This window comes from Syngnathoides biaculeatus, chromosome 22 (genome assembly GCF_019802595.1).
Source record: "Syngnathoides biaculeatus isolate LvHL_M chromosome 22, ASM1980259v1, whole genome shotgun sequence".
Classification (NCBI taxonomy): domain Eukaryota; kingdom Metazoa; phylum Chordata; class Actinopteri; order Syngnathiformes; family Syngnathidae; genus Syngnathoides; species Syngnathoides biaculeatus.
In genome coordinates, this window is record NC_084661.1 from 16245907 (window position 1) to 16265495 (window position 19589).

Sequence of the window (19589 nt, forward strand, 5' to 3'; positions counted from 1 at the left end):
GTGCCTCAACTCATTTCTTGGTTTGCTGACACCAAGATGGCAGCAAACCACGACTTTTACCGCTTCGACCTGAGCGCAAAAAAACTGTCAATGTTGTTTTTCAGCGACTCATGGAGGAAGGATTACCCCCCCCCCCCCGCAACCCCGGAAAAACAACTCTATATATCTGCGAATGGCAAACCACAAATAAGCAGGGCTTCACTACGAACGGTACGTAGACATTTTTTTTTTACATTTTTGTTTAGTGAGACTTTTCTAGTGTAAAAAAAAAAAAAAATGTGCGCCGCGACTCGATAAAGGTTAGAAAACGAAGGACTTTCTATGCTAGCCTGATAGTTAGCACATCAATAAGCCATTTTCCAGATCAAGCATAGCTAATCTCACTCGGAAGCGCTTCACTTGTCCATCCATCTAAAAAAAAAAAAAAAAATAGATTTTTTTTTTAATGTCAAAGCTGTGTATATATATATATATATATATATAATACATCTGAAAACATATCAATTGTTTTTGTAATAGATGTGAGTCTTCGCGTACACCCTATATCCCACACAGCCCGCTAAAATTTTTAATAAATAGCTGTTTGTTTGTTTAACACCCGCAGTTATTTTTTGTTGTCCTTTTCGTACATGAGCGCTCGTGAGCATATTTCTGCTTCAGCGTTCGACAACCAAGCGTGCTGAAGCTTGACTTGTGTCAGCGCCGCAAACTTTGCAGTTCCGTGGGAGCAAAAAAAAAAAAAAAGAAATCGTCTTCCAATTATGCAATTGCGGAGGGGAGTTTGGCAACGTTTGGGTGAAATGCGGCGTTGGTCGGCGCGTTGCCTGAAGTCCGGTCCTGTTCTAATATGTCAAAAAATCGGCCCGCGCTAGGTTCTCTCGTCCGCTCAGTAGTTCATGAAGACCCGAGGTCCTGTTCAGTAGTTTACACGGGCGGTTCCCTGGGCCCACCCGCTCAAGTCACTTTTTTTTTCCCGAGAGGTCGATTTACTAGCTTGAAAAGTTGTCATTGTACACTAGTCCCAAAAAGTTAGCCACGTTTTGGCTTTGCGGTGAATCATCAGGATGAACTGAAGGTTTTGGATGTCCAACGACTGGCAAAAATTCACAACGGGTGCTTAAAATTTCCTAGTTCGATTAGGATTGGTATTCATCATCAACTGGAATTCAGCTGTTGACTGCCATTGACGTAAATATCCGTCGGCGCTAGCGCAGAAAAGGTTCTGTGAAATTCTGTTTTTTTTTTTTTTTGGACAAAGATCACGACTAAGATTGGCACAGAGTGTCGTCAGGATAGACGTCGATAACCTACGGACGTTTTCCCGTTGTGATTTTGGCCATTTCGGATCCTTTTCCAAGAATAGCGTCCGCAGTTCTGAAACGTTGAACAATTGGACGTGCGTTTTCAAAACCCCGAACGAACTTCACCTGGAAAGGCGAGAGGGCGTTTGATGACCATGCTGAAATTTCACTCGAAAGCCGGATATCTTTTTTTTTTTTAAGTAGCGTAATCATAAAACCAGCCGGAGCGGCAGGACGTGTCTTTTTTTTTTTTTTTTTTTAATATATATGTATCTATATATAGTTCCAAAGCAAATATTTAGTTTGTTTTGAATGCATTTGTGTGTTACTGTACACGAGGGGAAATAAATAAAGACAAAGGGAGAGGCCAAGCCGGCCAGGGGGAGGGTCGGACACGTCCACCGGGCCCAGGGCGGGATGTCGGGCGAAGAGCGGGACGGGCCCGCGGGAATCTCGTCCAGTCTACCCCCCCCCCCCCACTCCAGGGCCCCTCCCCAACCACCCTCCTTTGTTCACTTGCACGTGTGCACGTCATAAATGCGCATGCACTCCTGGCAGCTGACGTAGCAGCACCAGTGGAAGATGCAGTCGCACTTCTCCTTGCGCTTCTCGGTCCGGGTGTTGTGCCCGCGGCCGCAGCACAGCAGGTCGCAGCCCTCGATGCCGTGCGACGACACGTTGCAGGCGCGGTCCCGCGTCCCGAAGGAGCCCGTCTCCTGGTTGGGCTCGCAGAAATTCGGCGAGCCCTCGTAGTAGACCAGGTCGCGCTCGGTGGGGTGCTTGAAGAAGGCGTACTTGACGCGGAGGGTCTCCACCCAGCCGCGGGACTCCCGGTGCTTCTCCACCACCATCTCCGAGGCGCTGTCGTACTTGTCCTTCAGGTAGTCGCCCAGCGTGCGGAAGTCGGGCTGCGCCCACCAGCACGTCTTGACCTCGCAGCTCCCCGACAGGCCGTGGCACTTGCAGCGCAGATGCATGTGGTCCAGGATGGTCTGGGGCGACGCGCAACACAGCATTGTTCGGATGTCGGTGCGATGATACGACGAGAGAGAGAGAGAGAGAGAGAGAGAGAGAGATGGAATCCCAGATAGAAACATTCCAAAGCCTGCGGTCATGCATACTTGACAGCCAGACAAAAGTTCCATCAGTGGATTCAGTAGTACGGGATGTAACCAAGTACAAATACTTATTACCGTCCTTAACTCCATTTTGGAGGTGCGTCCCAAAGGGAGACGATTTTGTGCGTGCAGACGTTTTTGCCGTTGTGCCAAGGTATCAAAACAGGTCTGCGGTTGGATCAAATTCGTCTTGCCTGATACTGACTCATTTTGGATGAGACTGTCGACTATATTTGTGGTCGTGGGCATTGTTCCTTTTTGATTAAATCAGAGGATGACAGTCAGATGAGATCATTTTTATGGAAATCAGACAGAATGGCGATCGCAACCATTGCGTCGTGAGACATCATCAGGTGCGCTTTTTGCCCTACGATTCTTGTTCCTGCTAACGAGAATCTGAAATCATCTAAAGCTTGTCTCGGTCTCTTAGATATTATTCGAGGAATTAATTTACGACTTGAAGGGGAATCTGGGGCGCAGCTGCAAAGTACAGGTGTTAATTCTGTAGCTGGAATCATCAGCGAGCCGCCCCAAGGCTCGTAGCGCCTTTGTTGTTCTTTCATTTCTATATTTACCCTCCACCCAAAAAAAAAAAATAAAAAAAATCCCCGCGTACCTCACCATCTCACCAGAGGACGGACAGGTGATATCAAAGCGAGGGACCGAGGTGCCTGCAGGCCCAAACAGAAGCAGCGCGAACGGAGCCAGGTGGCAAACCGAGGCGGGGGGGGGACCCTGCTGCCGCCGCCGCCTCGTTCCTGTGCGGTCGCGGCCAGCAGTCAACGGGTAAAAGTCCGCCTTTCTCCCTCAAGTCACGAAACTGACTTGACAGTCGGGGAATTTATTTTTTTTTTTTTTTGCCGTGGGTGTGTCGAGCGCAAAACAGAAACGTTGGCTAATCTTTCAAATGAAAGTAAGCATCAGTGGTCGAATTGATGTTAGCGTGAAAAGAGGATTGGGCAACCCCGGGCAAACTTTTGTGGTTGAAAGTGAAAGCGCTCGGGACTAAACTTGCTCATCCGAGTCCCAAACTTGGTTACCAAACAAATACTTTCAAGTCAAGGTACCACAGTCCTTACCGTGCGTCCCGCTTCGTTATTGTGCCGGTTCATGGCCGAGCGGGCGTCCGGTCGGTTTTCCCGGGCGTCCGCAAACTCCCGGGACACCAGCACGCCGAACTCTGCGTCCTCGCTGCAGCCGCCCCACTTCCAGCCCTCCCCGGGCGGTCCCTTGTGGTGGGAGTCGCAACCGCACATGGTGGACGTGCCCTCGGCGCAGGAGCGCGTCACGGCGAAGGCGACGCCGGCCGAAGCGATTGCGTGGACGAAGGCCGACTCTCTGGTTGCTGTGGGAGACGGAGGCCGCGGGTGGGGGTGGGCAGAGAAGGGAGAGTGTGTCAATCGCGTTAAATATGGTCAAGCGCAAACGTGAGCTCTGCCAACATCCAGACGCTGCTATTCAAAGTCCTTCCCTTCAACGCAACTCTGTTCAGGACAAAGAGGACACTCACTTGAAGAGTCTACTTATAATCATTGCAGTGTTCTTCCGCTAAATCAGTTTTTCATAAGAGACCTTCACTTCCTTACTGTCTGTCATGACTTTTATTTCTGACCCCGATTATCCTCATCGGTGAAAAAGAGATTCTCATCATCTTAACTCTGCCGCCTCCACCTCCGTCTTCTTGGTCCTTGCTACTGACTGATCTCAGAACCATACAACGTGGTCCAAGGACGAAAGTAGTTCTCTCGAGACTTTGGCTGGATCGAGCTTCAGGACCCAAAGGACACACACAAAGTCTTTAATCTAAAGATCAAAACAAAGCAAAGCTCCAGAAAGAAGAAAAGGAGCTGATGGCTTGAATCTTTGATGAGCTCGCTCCCTGGGCAAGCTGAATGAGGTCATTTCCTTTGTGCTTATAGAAGTACGATTATATGCCTGATCTTGGAACTGAAATTGTGTTCATTTGTGCTTAGGTTTCACTGTTACGTCACACGTTCTTCTCTGCTGATAACCAGTCGGCACATCTCGCCTGTTCCTGGAGGTTGAGAGGGACTGCCGCACATTTTTTTTTTTTTTGGTCACTTTAGCTGGTGCTCTTTAACACTTTCCTTCACCCTCTCTCTTTCTCTCCATCCTTCATGTATTCTTTCCTTCACATATCTTCCACCCTCCCCATCACTCTGCACCATTGATCCCAAGTACTTAGCCACCTCTACATTTTGTAACCTCACCAGTGCACCGACCCTTTCATTCTCACATATACTCCGTCTCACTGTGACTGATCTTCGTACCTCGCCCCTCAAATACAGACTGCCGCCTCTTTAGGTTCTGTCCCACCCGTTTCCTACTCTCGCCACGGATCAGTCATCTGCAAACATCGCATCCTTTGGAGTCACGGTTTTTCATCACGATAGCAAACAAGAAGGGGCTTAGAGTTGATCCTTGGTGCGGTCCCAATTGCCCGTTGAAGTCTGTCACAGCACTGGCGCACCTCACCTTGCCACTGTCTTACTTTTCTCATCCAAGGTCTGTACGTACTAGTCTAACATAGTTCTCTGTCGGATTTCTCCGGATTTCTTTATTCTTTACCTCAGCTCTTCCTGGGAACCCATTGTGGACTTTTTTTCAATCGACAAAGACACAATGCAGACCTTTCTGACCGTGCCTGTACTTCTTTTGTTTTCATACAAATGTCGGGGTCCACGGCAGGGTGTACCCGACCTCTCGCCCAAATTTAGCTAGGGTAGGCCTTGCCCAAGACTCTAAATCAGAGGATTAGCGGTATAAAAAAAGGATTGTTGAATTAGGTCTCTACTACTGCGCTAGTGTAGTTTGGTGAACGACTAGAAATCCGTGATTTCTCGCCACCAGTGATACGGAACGCTATTGTGAATTGAGGATCACCTTAACACCTGCGGTTAATCGGTAATGCACTATTAATTCCTCCAAAGTTCACCAGTTTCTGTCGGGAAATAGCAGGTTCAAGCGTAACACCGGGTCGTCCGGGCTGGATGGTTGACGACGAGCCCCCTTGGAGAGGTGCAGGACTTTCCCTCCACATCTCACTGGATGATCACACTTTGTTTACTCCGGGATGAGTGAGGACTCCTGGGAAAAGCAAGAGTCCCTGCAGTGACATCAGCCCTTTGTGGCCATGTCAGGGCGGCCTTAGCGCTCCGTGGGATCTCATGACCTCCTGTCATCCCCGAGGTGTGCTGCTTTGCATCTGGATAGTGTTTCAGGAATGTTGTCACCCCCCCACCACCACCACCACCCACCCCTCATCCCATCCCCGTCCCTGTTCAGTGCCCGAGGCCTTCAGGTGAAACCTAGCAGCACGTCGGCCCGTTTGCTTTGCCGACGCCCCCGTTTGAAGCCAAGCGGCTCATTATGTAAGCCGACACCATTGTTTCATAATCGCAGCACGCTTGTTGTCTGAGGCTCTGCCGTTACGCACCGCCGGCTCTTACACAAACGTGAAAACATTCTGATATGCGCCGGTAGGCGAGTTTACTCAGGTAGAGCGAGAAATTCCAAGACAATGAGTCTGGCACCCAATTGGACTATTAGGCGAACTGCATGTTCGGGATATCAGGAAGAGGTCCTCAAACTGGGGTCTCGGGACCTACGTGGGTTCGACCGTGATCTGCGCGCAAAATATTTTGCAGTAAATGCGTGCCAAGAAAACACAATAAAGCCATTTACTCCTCCCTATCTTTTTAGTTCTGGGGAAATGAAATGCTCTTTCATTATGTATCATCCCATGACATCAATCTCACCTCATACCCTTTTTTTGTATTAAGATCAAAGGGTGTAGCATTACTGCAATCGTCACATTTTTGGAGAACAAAAAGCAGATTTTATTTGAAGATTCCCCCCCCCCCCCATCGCTATCCTGGGTTATTTTTCTGAGTCAACTGTTTTCTTAGAAAATTACCGCTTTTATTTTCTTTAATCAGATTTTTTTTTTTCATCATAACTTTATAAGATATTTCTCGATCCAATAGAATTTGTTTCCATAAACATGTTTGAGCATTTAGTAGATATCGTAGATGTCCGGTTGGTAGGCGAAGGAAAAAAAAAAATGTTACTAGTACACCGGATATCCAGGATTTTGGCAAAATGCGCCGTCGTCGTACCACGAGGTCGGTTGCTGACGCGGAGCTACCGCCCATCGCTAAAATGACAAGACAATCCCAAACGCGTGTCACGGTTTGCGTCAATACCAGTCGGTCGGTTCGGCAGTCCCGGCTGAATCCGAACCCGGTCGTCTCGGACGAGGCCCGGACTAGCGACTCGTCGGTTAAGGCGCTGCCGCTGCTGCTACCTGCTGTGCCCATCAATCCGCCATTGTATCCCTTCTGTCACGCTGTGTTACCCACACAAAAGGGCCCAGCGACTCGCAGCCCCACCACCCCGCTCTGCCCGGAGCTGGCGTTCCCCAAAACTCCCTTAACCGAGTACCCCATACTCCCCCCACCCCAGCAGAAATCCCACGCAGCACCATCACCAAGCGCCACGTCGTAGGGCTCTCCCCAACCTCCCCTGGGCCAGCTCGGTGCGTCCGGGTCTCGGTCTCCCCCGTCCCGGAGCGCACACCCGGGCCAGGTCTTGGAGAGATCCACCCCCCTTTTCAGCCTGTTCATGACAGAGTCAAAAGGGCGTGTGAATGGGGCGTCCGTGGGAGCCGGACTGTGTGAGGCGCGCAGCGGCCTTCATGCACAGTAGGGGTCGAGCAAAGCCCCCCCCCCCCCACCGGCCCTTTTCTATTGCCTGTAATCTCATTTGGCCTCCCCTTCTCCTTTTGAGCTGACGGAGGCGCTTGGACTGCTCACGCTGCCCGCATTCATCCGCCTGCGACACACACAAGCCGATTCTTTTCTAATCAGCGGCAACACTAGCGTCTACCTTCCCAACCGCCGACCGCGAGCCCTCGCCCCGCTGTCGGAGGCATCCCGACAATTAAAATTCCGCCCGTGAGCGACCCGACGAATGCGGACGGTGTTTTAGCGGCACTTGACTGAGAACTCGCCGGGTGGATGCGGCGCGCTGACCCTCTTTTATACGCCGCAGATGTGGGTGCAGGCGGAATGTGTCGGTGCTTGTGCTAGCGCTGGCTGCAGCCAGGAAAGGTGTCTCTTATTGTAATTGTCCCAGTTAGGGCTTTGGCAGCGGCAGTGCAGGCAGCCCTGCGCCTCGGGCTCCAAATTGTTCTCTGCTACATGTGGAGGTTTTGTAACGGCTTGCAGTAGCCTTCCTGAACCCGCGCACATGAGTCATCCCGCAGTGACGCAAACGCAGAAGCGCCGCCGTACCTTTATCCAGCACCGGCCCGAAGATGGCCAGGTTGTCCTTGATGGTGGTGCAGTTCCACCGGCGCCCGCGGAACTGGTGCTGGCACTCCTGGATGCCCAGTTTGACGCCCTCGGCCACGCTGGGCATGATCTCGATGTAGTTGCGGCAGAAGCGCAGCTGCTTGGGAACCAGGCCCGGGATGGAGCCGCACGGGATGGGTTGGGAGCCCAAGGATGAGTACTGCTGCCCCAGGGCCAGCGACCTGGGTGGTGGCAACAGTTTCAGTCAGTATCTCGGAAACGGCAGACTTGCGTTTACAAAATCCGAGATCCTCGCGTTTAAATCTACCACAAGAGCTTTCATTGTGACGCTAGAATCAAGTCCAAAGTCAAAAGTCTCGAAGTCATTAGTGCCAAGTCCAAAATCGGTCTTTCGGTCTTTAAAGTCTTTCTTTGGGTGGGGGTTGACCTCGACTTAAAAAGATTGACATATGGGTCTGATAAATTAATTGAGTCAATTTTAGATCCAGTAGTAGTCAAATTTAGTTCTGTTTTTTTTCTCGGCTTGAATTCAGCGCAAGTTCCCCCCGTCACAGTTTGTGTCCTCCGTGAACTTGCTACATTCCCAATAATAGCAGGGGGAAGGGGGGGGGGGGTCTATCTGGATTAAAACCTGCCGCACCAGAGCAGCAGACTTGTTCATCTCTGACAGCACGACCATTCACTGTGCGTCACTGAAGTCCTCGATACTGACAGGTCCTGTTTATAATTTTGAGTAGCGAGGGTCTACCTCTCAATCAATCAATCAATCAATCAATCATGGGGTCTTTGAATCGTCAATTCTTCACCTAAGACATGCTTCCAATGTGTTGATGTCATAGCAACAAACTCTCAAGGTTAGTTTGGGAGTTTCCGCACATCCTCATCCAAACGCCGATCGTGACTCTGATCCATTTGCGCTCCCGCAAGTGGATTTCCAGTAATACATGGCCCATATCGCGGCTCATCTACCGCGATCCAATTGCGCCGCGGTCCTGAAGTATCGTACATTTTTCTGTTGAACTCTCAAATCCGTGTTGAATTGTTTTTGCGATCCAAAACAAACGACGAGGGCGGCCGGCGTCTACGTCTTTGCCGGACTCGAGCCAAAGTTAAACAAAGATCTGTTTTCGGCAATCGCTGCCATCTGATTAGCAGCTCGGGCTGAGTGGACGACACGGCGCTGGGGGCCGTGAAAGGATCTCAGGGTGGTAGCGTGCGGGTGGGTCGGGAGGCGGTGGGGGCTAGTGGGGGGTGTCAGACAATTGTTAGCGATCAGATCATAGCGCCGCTCAGGATGACCTCAGCACCCCCGCCGGGCGCAACCCAATCAGAGCGGCTAGTGACTGTGACAGATGAGCACGCCTAGGCCCCCCGCCCGACAGCACGAATGCGGCACAAAGTCAAGTATGAATACAAATTTACGAGGACTAACAACCTCTCGACCCGCCGATCTTCTCGGAGAGCACGAATACGATGTCTTTGATGCCGCATTATTCAAATGAAAAGTAGATCTTTATCGCTATATCGCAGTTCTTCATCCGCACCGCCCGTTGCAGTTTGAAGATCATTTTAGCAAGATTGTTTTCAAACCATCGCCTCAACCTGTAGTTCTGATAGCATACACGGGAGTCCATATTTGGTCGCTTGACGTTCGCAACGGAAGCAGGATAGCGGGTGACGTTCCGTCGACAGCAGAGGGCGATATTGCCAAAAGTGGCGGCCCCACAAACCTTAATCCTTAAAAGCTCGGATATCATTTCACACACATCTGATAACTTTACCTATAAAAAATGCATGGTTGACACTTGATTTTGATTTGATATGCGTCTATACGTAGCAAAGAGTCATCATGAAGTTGACTAACAACCTCGGCTCAACTAAACGCCGCTCCGTTCTCAGAAATATCGTACAAGAGTCTCGGGGTCTATCTCTTTGCTAGCGCTTAGGGGGAATCTCAGGGGATCGCAGAACCTGCACAGAAGCGAATAAATGAGTTTAGGTCCCACGGGAAAAAGCGAAGTCAGAATGGGAGAATTTATGAACTGCGGCTAGGCAAGGGTTCACTGTACTAGCATGGCCTACGTCTGACCAGTGACGCGAACGCGTTCAGGTTTGCGGACATTCTCTCAATCCGCAAGACGGACGAGGAATGAGTCTCGAGTGGCAGTCGTGCTAGCGCGTGGGCCGCGCTCCTCCGTCCCACCCACCTCCCTCCCCGCTTTTCCTGGCTTCTCGGCAGCCGTGAGCGACATGTCCCGACCGGGGCGGCGAACGGCAGACCTCCACGGAGGCAGCCAGCCATCCGGGGGAATCTGCTGCAGGCGCTGGGACAAACGGCAAAGAGTGACTGCGGCGGCGGCGGCGGAGGCGGAGGCGGCCAACTGCAGGGTTTGGCAGGTGCGTGCCCCGGCAAGTCCCGCGTGGGGCCTCATGTGGCCCCGAGGGGGCTTTCAAAGCCTGTCTGAGGGTTTTGTCTTTAGCGATCTCAGCGTGGGCCCACGTCAAAGTACGGCCATATCTAGACTTACGACTTTCGTTTTTACTCGGAAAAAGGTTGATGGAGATTAATTAAGTCTCGTTCATCAAGTCCCGTCGTGCGTTGGGGCCCCAGGGCGTGGTCGGGGTGAGTGCCGTCACCAGCCCGTTGGCCATTTTCTGCGCTCGTTGACATATCATCAAACCTCCAACCTACGTAAATAAGATTGAGTGGTTTTATTTCACTTTTTATAGACAATATTAAAAAAAAAAAAAATGAAAAAATGGGCGACAATACTTTGGGTAAGGGGAAAGCATTTGATTACCGCTGACTCGAACTGGAAACAATGACAACTTGTGTTGGGGTATTCGGGTTGTTTTTTTTTAAACTTCCCGGTGTCAGAATAGCCACTGGAAAAGGGACAAACTGGGAACCAAACCTCCATTATCGAGTTTCTAGAAGGTGTTTTCTCACAGGTACCTTTGAGCAATTTAACAAATAACGGCTTGCGTGCTAGCTAAGCTCAGTTGTGCAGCGCCGATTTCATTTCCGCGTCAAAAGAACTCCCCGATGTTGTTAGTGCTAGCAACAGAAACGCCAATCAACTTGGCAGACCCTCAACGATAATCCAGATTTCAACTTTTCGAAATGTAAATTATGAACCGGGGTATTGCGTCCAACTTTCAATTGTTTTTAATCACATGAACTAGTAGGCTCGGTTCACTTGCGGTGCTAAAAAGCTAGTTTGGGACTGTTTCAGATGTAAAAGTAGCAAGTTCCCCCAAACGGGGACTGCGTATCTCCAGAGTGATCTTTACATGAACATGACCTTTTGATTGGTACGACGCCAAAGACGCAACGGAATACTCGCTAACAAACTTAGCTCCTGAATAAATCAGGCTAGCATATGCTACGTGGAGCCTCCAGCGCGTCATCCGCGGTGCCACCGGGGACGTGGTTCGCATTCAAGTCGTCTTTACCCCCGAAACGCGGAGGCGTGAGCAGGTGTTTGTCAGATTTGTCCGCGGGCCGTCGCGTCGCTAAGCGAGGCGGCGGCAGAGCCGCGTTGCCGTCACGTTGTCGCTACCGAATCCCTTAAAAGTGTCCGTTGAGAACTGCGAAGAGAATAAGTGGGCCACGGATGGTTGGCGGCTTCTCCCGAGGACGGGACTTTTTCTCGCGTTGGCTTCTTTCCCGGCACACTTTTGATTTGTAGTCGAACAGCTTCCGGCTGATCAGATAAAAAATGACAGGGACCATTGAAAGATGTTCCAACCTGTCGGGAGCTCCGCGGCTCATCCCGCCGCTGCCGCAGTGCAGCGTTGGGACGAGGACCCCCTGCGGTCACGAGAGGGTGAAGATGAATGCGACGTAAACTTCTGAACTCTCTTCTGAGACCAGGAGACGCATCGGACCTGATTAAATAAGCCTTGCACGTGCAAAAACTGGGCACATGCTAGATTCAGATGTAGAAGCTGATCTACCAACCGGGGGGAATAGACCCAAATAGATCAGGCATGCGCAATATGATTTATCAAACTCGAGACAAATTCCGATACCTGGTTTTGGGTCTCGGGATGTGACGACAACTGCGCTTACTCTGTTGAGAAGGATTCAGCGACAACACGACAAGCAACAAGGGGTTCCAATCTTTTTTGCCCGTGTTAGCATTTTCGAACCGCCAGAAACAACAACAAGAAAAATGATCGCGACTTATCAGCAGTTAAGTTTTGGAGCTTTTGAATGATCTTAAAAGTTTGACTCTGGAGTGAGTCACAAGGAGGAGGCGTCCGATATCACCCACAATGACCTTTCTGAGTTGTGCGTTTCCACGCGTCTGCGTCATTTTAGCGCGTTTACAATTGGCGCCGGCCTCTCCCAGAACAGTTTTTCGGGTGTGCCATCCCGGCGGAATGTTAGCAGGACTCACAGATGCATCCGTTTCCCACGCACTCGGGACAGGTTGGATGAAACTAAGCATTTCATGCAGTTTTTTTACCTGTAAACTTTTTTTTGAACAAGGTCTCGCAACAGTCCTAGCTAGACCTAGACCTAGCCAAAACGTCAGTAGCACGTCTCAAGGAAGTGAAGGCTAGGCTCGAGTAGAACTGACAAAAGTGTTTTCCAATCAAAAGTGCAGAAATTATAACGCAACAATCCAAATTTTGAAACACAGGCACTGTTTAGTGGTCTTGAGCTGGGAGTCCCTCAGGGCAGAACGGGAAAACTCCAAATGGAACAACTTCAGAGAGTTTCAGTTTAGACATCAGAGGATTCCGTGCCGCAGGGCCAGCAAAGCTGAAAGCTTTTTTTATTTTTTTCAAATTCAGTCCTTACCCGAGAACCAGATGAAATGTGTAGAATACAAAAAAAAATAGCAATTCCTTCTTTCTAAAATAAATACATACCGTTAAGCAGGAAATTCCAAAAGTCTTACAAATTGGGATCCTCCAATGTCCAAATTTGTGTGGATGTGGAGGAGGCAAGTTTGAATTTATGTACAAGTCGCGGTGGCGCGTGAAGCGAGTCCAGCAAGTGCCAAATGGAGAAAAAAAAAAAAGTGACCAAGGACTGGAGCTAATTGTACGAGTCACTCAAATCACGTCACCGTATTCAAAAACTGGCAAGGAGGTCTTTGTCGCTAATTTATTCTGACCCTAAGAGACAACCAGATTCTATTTTGTAGAAATAATCTAAGGTTGTTTGTCTTCCACTAACACTTCCAATTCCATCACTTCAAAGTTCACTTTGCCTTGGCGCTGGTCTCCCGAGTGTTGCATGACATCAGAGCGCCGTAGAGCGCAAAAAGCGCTTTTAATGATATCGATCACAACTTTTTACATCGGTCGCAACATTTTAGCATTTGTGATTCGGGCCAGTGAGAACAACCTTTGGATCCGTTTTGGGGGGACGAAATCTACTGATCAGTTTTACGCTTGACGGTGCCGCCGGCTTCAACTAAAGTCGTTCGAGGTGTCTTTGGATTCCTGTTGTCTGTTGTAGAAGCAAATACGAGCAAATTTGAAGGGTTAATTTCTTCAAGCGTGCGCCCAGTTCGGCGTTAGCTCGTCGCTACGCTCTTGCTAGCCCGTCGCCAACGCGCGCTCCAAAAACGCCGGCACTAATCCGTCCCACGCAAATTGAAACTCGCAGCAGAGCGTCTGGAATCTTCAGGCGTGCTTCTGGAATTTGTTTGTGGGTACGCGAACGGGGGGGGGAGGGGGGGGGTGTCGTCTTTTTAAACGCATTTAAAGACGCGGCGTGCCGATAATTAAATACTTGGCGGTGTCGTTGCTTGCGTGCTGCGAATTGTTGCATCGTTCGCACCCTGCAGCCTGGATTCTGGTTTTCTGTTTCACCTTGTATCATTTAGATTTAGATTTTGAGCAATTTTGAAATCATACTTCGGTACGTGGTGGCCATGTTTGACCGGGGGTGGGGGGGCCGAACTAATGAAGACTTTCAATGTTGCGTGCGCGCGAGGTCCTAATGAGCTCGTCGCCTCGGGGGGGCCTCGGAGGGGTTCCCCTTTGAGGAGCCGGCCCGGGTTGTGTTTTAGTGTGCCGGAGGTGGGGGGCGACGGGGGGTCTCCTTTGTCATTTCCTACGTGAGCGCGGCGCATCCGCTTTGATGAAGGGCCAGATTACGTCTGCTTTGAAACGTGCTCGCGTCGACGTCACCTCGCTAGCGAGCTCGCACCTTCTGGTTTTTGGTGGTCATAAAACGGAAAAATTCTAAAGTCGTTCCCGTGTACGCACGAGCCGACTCCGAAGTGCACCTGCCGGCGTCCTCCCTCTCCCACAAACCCCCGAGTGACCTTTGACCCCTTCCCCCGTCCCCTGCCCTCGTCGTGATCCGCGTTCGTCACACGTCTGCGGATGACGGCGCAACGTCCTCGGATCCTTTCGCACGCAACGGCCGTGCTGGGAATCATTTCAAGTGATCCCTGCGAGACTCTGAGCTGGAATTTTTTTGGGGGTGGGGGGGGGCATGACATTCCTGAGACCCGGAGATGGACTCTTCAGCGCCGTTGAACCGTCTGAGGTCACAGCGGGAAATGCGGATTCGCGTGCGTGATCTGAGCATCAAAAGTCCCCCCCCCCCTCTGTTATTAAATATGATTGTAACGAAAATAAACCGTTTTTTTTTTTTTTTTTTTTCTGCCGCAACGTTCAATCAGGGCCAATACAAAATAAAAAAAATATTGTCCATGATTAAGAATCGAACCACAAAACAACCTGAAACAGGCTCCGCGACTTTGCCGGTACGACATTTTCAGTTTTGCAATATTTTGCAAATTACTTTTTTTTTTGTCGCAGTCCCAGCGGCGCTGCACTCTGAGTCAGTCACACCCCCCCCCCCCCACACACACACACACAACATTTTCACATTCTCAAATTCACGAGGCCGATTGACTCTCGAACGTTTCCTGTTTAGCGCCGACTGCGTGCTCGCATCCAGCGTGCGCCGCAATTTTCGGGCCCTCCGCCAACCCCAACCCGCCTCATTTGACGTCTGTTTCTTTGGGGGTGGGGGGGGGGGCATCACGGCAGCCGTTCCTCAGCACCTGCGCCGTCACCTGCAGCCACGCCGTGAAAAATCTGTCAGCCCCAATCAAAGGCGACCAGGCGCTTTGTTCGCCGCCCGGGGAACACGACACCGCCGTCCTCCCGAGGCCCTTTTGCGGGTCCCCGCCGCGGCCGGCAGCGGACCCCGCGAGCCGCTTGGCGCCCGGCGGCGCCGCTAAATGGAAGCAGGAGAGCGCGCTGGCTACCGAACGCGTAGCCGCGTTGACAAGTCGCGCGGACGGCGCCAGGTCGCCTTCGTCGCGCGCGCACGCACGCACGCACGTCTATATCAAGTCGAAGAAAAGCGGCCAAGTCGCTCAAAAAGTTCACCGCAATTCTGCATGAAACTCGCTTGGAGGTGGCAAAGCGTAACCATAACAAAAAGCATGAAACCGCGTGAAAACAACATTTCTCTTCTCGTCACATTATTTTCTCTTGAGGGGGGCGGGGGGAATACTTTATTCTCATCAATTTTCTCCTTGAAAATATCTCTTGGAATATTTTCTTCATTTTTTTTTTTTTTTATAAGATTCCGCACTTCTCAAAAACACATTTGTAAGGCTAATTGCTGTTTTTCTCGTACGATTCAGAGCTGATCAAATTTCACCCAAGCGGCGTGAAACGGACGAGTAAAAATGAAAGAGGTCACGTGACGACGTTTCGGAGCCGCAACTTTGCTTCCTGCTAATCTGGAATTATGAATTCATTTTGCGTTTTGCTCGCGCGGAATTGAATTCAAGTGGCTTCCCGAATGGAAATTTGACTTTTGTCTGACTCTCGTATTTTTGCAGAAATGGATTGGAAAGTCGATTGTTGGCATGGACCCCTTGTCAAATTTGCGCTTCAAATGACCCCCGCCCCCGCCGCCGCCGCCGCCCCCCCCAACTACAAGCGATTGGCTTCGCACTCACCACCAGATGGGATAGCCTCCGAGCACCCGCGAGCCGCACAGCCACACGCACAGCAGATATCCGTTCAGGTACAAATCCATGAGGCCGGCCTGCTTGTAAGTGGGGGGGCCGCGGCGTGGGAGGGGGGAGGCGTGGGGCGGGGTGGGGACGGGGTTCAAAGCATCGGAAGCTCCGCGCGTCCCCCACCAAAATTTCAAAATGAAAACGCGGAAAAAGGGGAAGAGGCGTCCCGCCGTTGGCGCCGTCGGGCCAGGAAAGCGTGCGAGGCTCCTGGTGGCTGCCAGAAAAGAAAAGAAAAGAAAAGAAAAGTGAGTGACGCTCCTTCTTTCCTTCCTTCCTTCCTTCCCTCCCTCTTCTTCTTCTTCTTCTTCTTCTTGTCCTCCTTCCCCAAAGGTAGATGTCTTCGTCTCACCGCACTTTTTTCCTCCCTCAGGATGCCTCTTCCTCAGGCCTGATATTAAATGGGAAGGAGGAGAGGAGGCGGGAGGTGGGGGGGGGGGGGGCTGGGGCTGGGGCTGGGGGGGGGTTGGAGATGTCAGCTGGCAAGCCAATCACAGGAGATGGCCTTAGGTTACCAAAAAAAAAAAAAAAATTATTATTCCTTCCCATCTGTCAATCAGCCCCCCCCTCACCCCCCACACCCCAACCCACAGTCGTGTGCAGAGGGGCAGGATGTATGGAGAAGGTAACTTGTCGTTTGTCCCCCCCCCCAACCCAGGAAAAAAAGTGTGGGGAAGGTTGCAGCCTGACTAATTGATCCGGATATCGGCCGGCGAGTGCGTGTCGCCGCACGCCGGCGTGCAATGTGTGTGGTGGAGGGGGGGGGGGGGGTGACGTATACAGTAAATTTTCCAAATTGTTGCCCGGGGTGGGGGAGCACGTGAAAAGGGGCCACAATAAAGCCGTAAAGTGTGGCGGATCCTGCGGCCCAGGAGCGACATCGGCACCATTGTCATTCTGATGGGGGGGGGGGGCGGACTTGTGATGGACGGCCCCCGGGGTCGTCCCATCCACGTACGGGGAAACTGATCAGCGGGCCCGCCAACAAGATAGCGAGCATCAAAGCGGAATTCGCCGGACGGCTTGACAAGGACGCGACGTCGTCCAGGTAAAAAACATCCTTCCAGCCGTTTTCTTTGCCGCTTATCCTCACGAGGGTCGCGGGGAGCGCTGGAGCCTATCCCGGCTGTCAACGGGGAGGAGGGCGGGGTGCACCCTGAACTGGTCGCCTGCCAATCACACCTAGGGTCAATTTAGAGTTGTCCGATTAATGTTGCGTGTTTTCGGGATGTGGGAGGAAAGCGGAGTGCCCCCCGCCCCCGGAAGAAAGCCACGCAGGCACGGGGAGAACATGCAAGCTGCACGCTGGCGGGGCCGGGATCGAACCCGGGTCCTCAGAGCTGTGAGGCCAATGCGTTACAAGTTGATCCACCGTGCCGCCCCGGTTCCACCAATCAACTAATTTCAAATAATCTCAAATTATTGGAAGAAGTGGAAATGCCATTAATCGCCCCCCTCCCAAAAAAAATGAATAAATAGCACTTCATGATACAGGATTGTACTTTATAAAAGAGACATTTGCGACATAATTATGATTAAAGCGTTTTTCGCCACATTGTGAGAATTGTACTTGATGGACATTGCGCCGCTCCTTGTGGTGCGCACGGCTCTGCCACCGGGGGGCAGTGTAACGCAGACAAACTGATATTACGGCATTTTCTCTCTTGACTGTTTGGGTCACTTCGGTCTGAATTTCTTCTTCTGTCGCGAGCTGGCCCAGGATATCCGAGTAACCGGATTCGGTCCACTTTTTCCAGGACTTTTTTTTTATTTTTTTTTTTAATGAGATCATGCTAAGGCGATGACACGAGTCCAGTTGCTGACGGATGAATAAAAAGTCCCGAAAAGAATGTCGACGCGTCACCAAAACGAACGCCTCGCCCTCTGGAAGCTTCCGCGGGCCCACCACCTGCGTCGTCAAAAACGAGACGGCGCAAAGATTGGCGGCCCGCCGGCAACGGCCAGATGGCGCTCGGGGGCGCCGACGGCTCAAATCCCCGAACATCTCGTTCCGACTCGGACCACGTCATCCCCGTTGACGGCTGCTCTTTCATGAAAGACGGGGGAACCTCCCAATGAGCAGGTTCTGGTTCTGGTTAGAGGAAGATTTGGGTTGTGTTGGAGTGCCACGTCCTTGCTGTCTTTGCTCACAAATGCTGCTTGGTGGGAGTTCTGGATTAGTTTCTACGAGGTTTTTGTCCAGTTGATTCCATTTACGGAGGTTTACGGTTCTGTGTACCGGGAACTCCTTGCCCTGTTTACAGCGGTTTCTGATTGGAGTGATGTTTTGGATCGGTTTGGAAGGCCTTAACGGTGAGGCGGCGTCACGGTCAGAAGAGGCAAGCGTGGTGCCGTTCCACGGCTGCTCTCGCCTGCCACGATCCAAGTACGGGGGCGGGGGGGGGAGACAAAAACCAGCTTTAAAACCAGTTCTACTCGGAGGGGTTCTGGCTCTGGTGATTTTACTGGGAGGTTCTTGTTCCGTGCGCGGTTAGTGGAGGGTTTTGGTTCCGTTTACGGGTTTCTGGTCGCGCTTAGTTCCAGGTCCTTGTTCTGTTCTGTGTTCCTGGTTCTGGTTATGTTTTCTTGGTCTGTTTAAGAAGGGTTCTAGCTCTGTTCAGCAGATGTTCTGGTTGGTTCTGGCTCTGTTTGTGGGGGTTTATGTCTCGGATTTGTGGTGGTCCTGGAGTCACACGGTGTGACACCAAAGAGGAAGAAGACCCGCTGGAACTGCCACGGGAGGTTGAGTGCGAGTAGGGCACAGAATTGGGGCGTGGCAGCGGCGGGGGTCCCGTCCCGAAGGTCCGCGTACCGCGGGGGCGTTTTCTCCTCCCCCCCCCCCCCCCCATGCCGGTCTGTTTTCCATCAGCGGCGTTGTCGCCGTATTACGACAGCGTCAGAAATGTGCCGAGCTCAGCGTTGGGATTTTTTTGGATGACGAGCCGGTCGTAAGGGGGGACGTGACAACGACGAGGTTTTGATTGACGAGCGCGGGGCCCTGGCGGACGCGGTCCGCGGTCGGACGCCCGACAACACTGGAAGCGTGTTTCCCCGCTCGGGGCCAACGCGGCTGGAAGCGGCCCCGGCGGTTAAGGTCAAGGACGTCGCAGCCAACCGACGTCTTGTACGCGCGCTCGCGCACTGCTAGCCGGCATCTGGGGGGGGGGGGCTCCCACAGGGGAGGGGTAGTGTAGCGGTGTCAATGAGGTCCCCTACTGAGCCGGTTTCTACGGTGACCTGAGAAAGGCCGTAAGTAGTTCTGGCCTTTTCTCAGGCCTAATCAGCGTATTAACACAAAGGAGGACATGTGTTGACCCCCCCCCCCACCACCACCACCAACCACCCACCCACTTGGCAATACCCCCCCCCCCCCCACCCACCCACTCCTTCCATAAGGCAGCCAATAAAACCCGGATTAGGAGGCTATCAACACACACTGAGCTGTAGCCGCAAAGTTTGTGAACACGCCTTGGCTCCGCCCCCCTCCGCTGCCATCTTTCCGCTTCACTTCCCCCCCCCCCCCCCCAAACAACCCTTTCACTTCCTTTCAGGCCCGTAATCTCCTCGCACAACGGACGCCCAGAAATGACTCATTTTGTCGGCAAACTCGGGAGTTCTGGACCTGAATCGTCTTTATTGGCCCAACCGTGTTAGAACACACGAGGAATTTGTCGCCGGCAGTCGGAGTCAAGAAGACAACGATAACAAAATACGCGGGCGGGGGGGGGGGGGTGATATATAAACACTTTTATGACTCCTGCATGGAATCCAATGAAAACACGCTTAAAATAGAATGCGCTGAAAACGCCGCACTAATTG

At 51.7% G+C, this 19589-nt stretch overlaps 1 protein-coding gene across 1 annotated transcript; it reads right to left on the bottom strand.

The window, feature by feature from the left end:
- Nucleotides 1-529: 529 nt before the first annotated feature.
- On the bottom strand, nucleotides 530-16127 carry wnt3 (wingless-type MMTV integration site family, member 3). The gene is made up of 4 exons (XM_061810700.1): nucleotides 15711-16127; nucleotides 7735-7976; nucleotides 3499-3764; nucleotides 530-2293 (listed from the first exon to the last, which is right to left on the bottom strand). The coding sequence occupies exons 1-4, from the start codon at nucleotides 15788-15790 to the stop codon at nucleotides 1814-1816; spliced, it is 1068 nt and encodes a 355-aa protein (XP_061666684.1). The 5' UTR covers nucleotides 15791-16127; the 3' UTR covers nucleotides 530-1813.
- Nucleotides 16128-19589: the final 3462 nt, after the last annotated feature.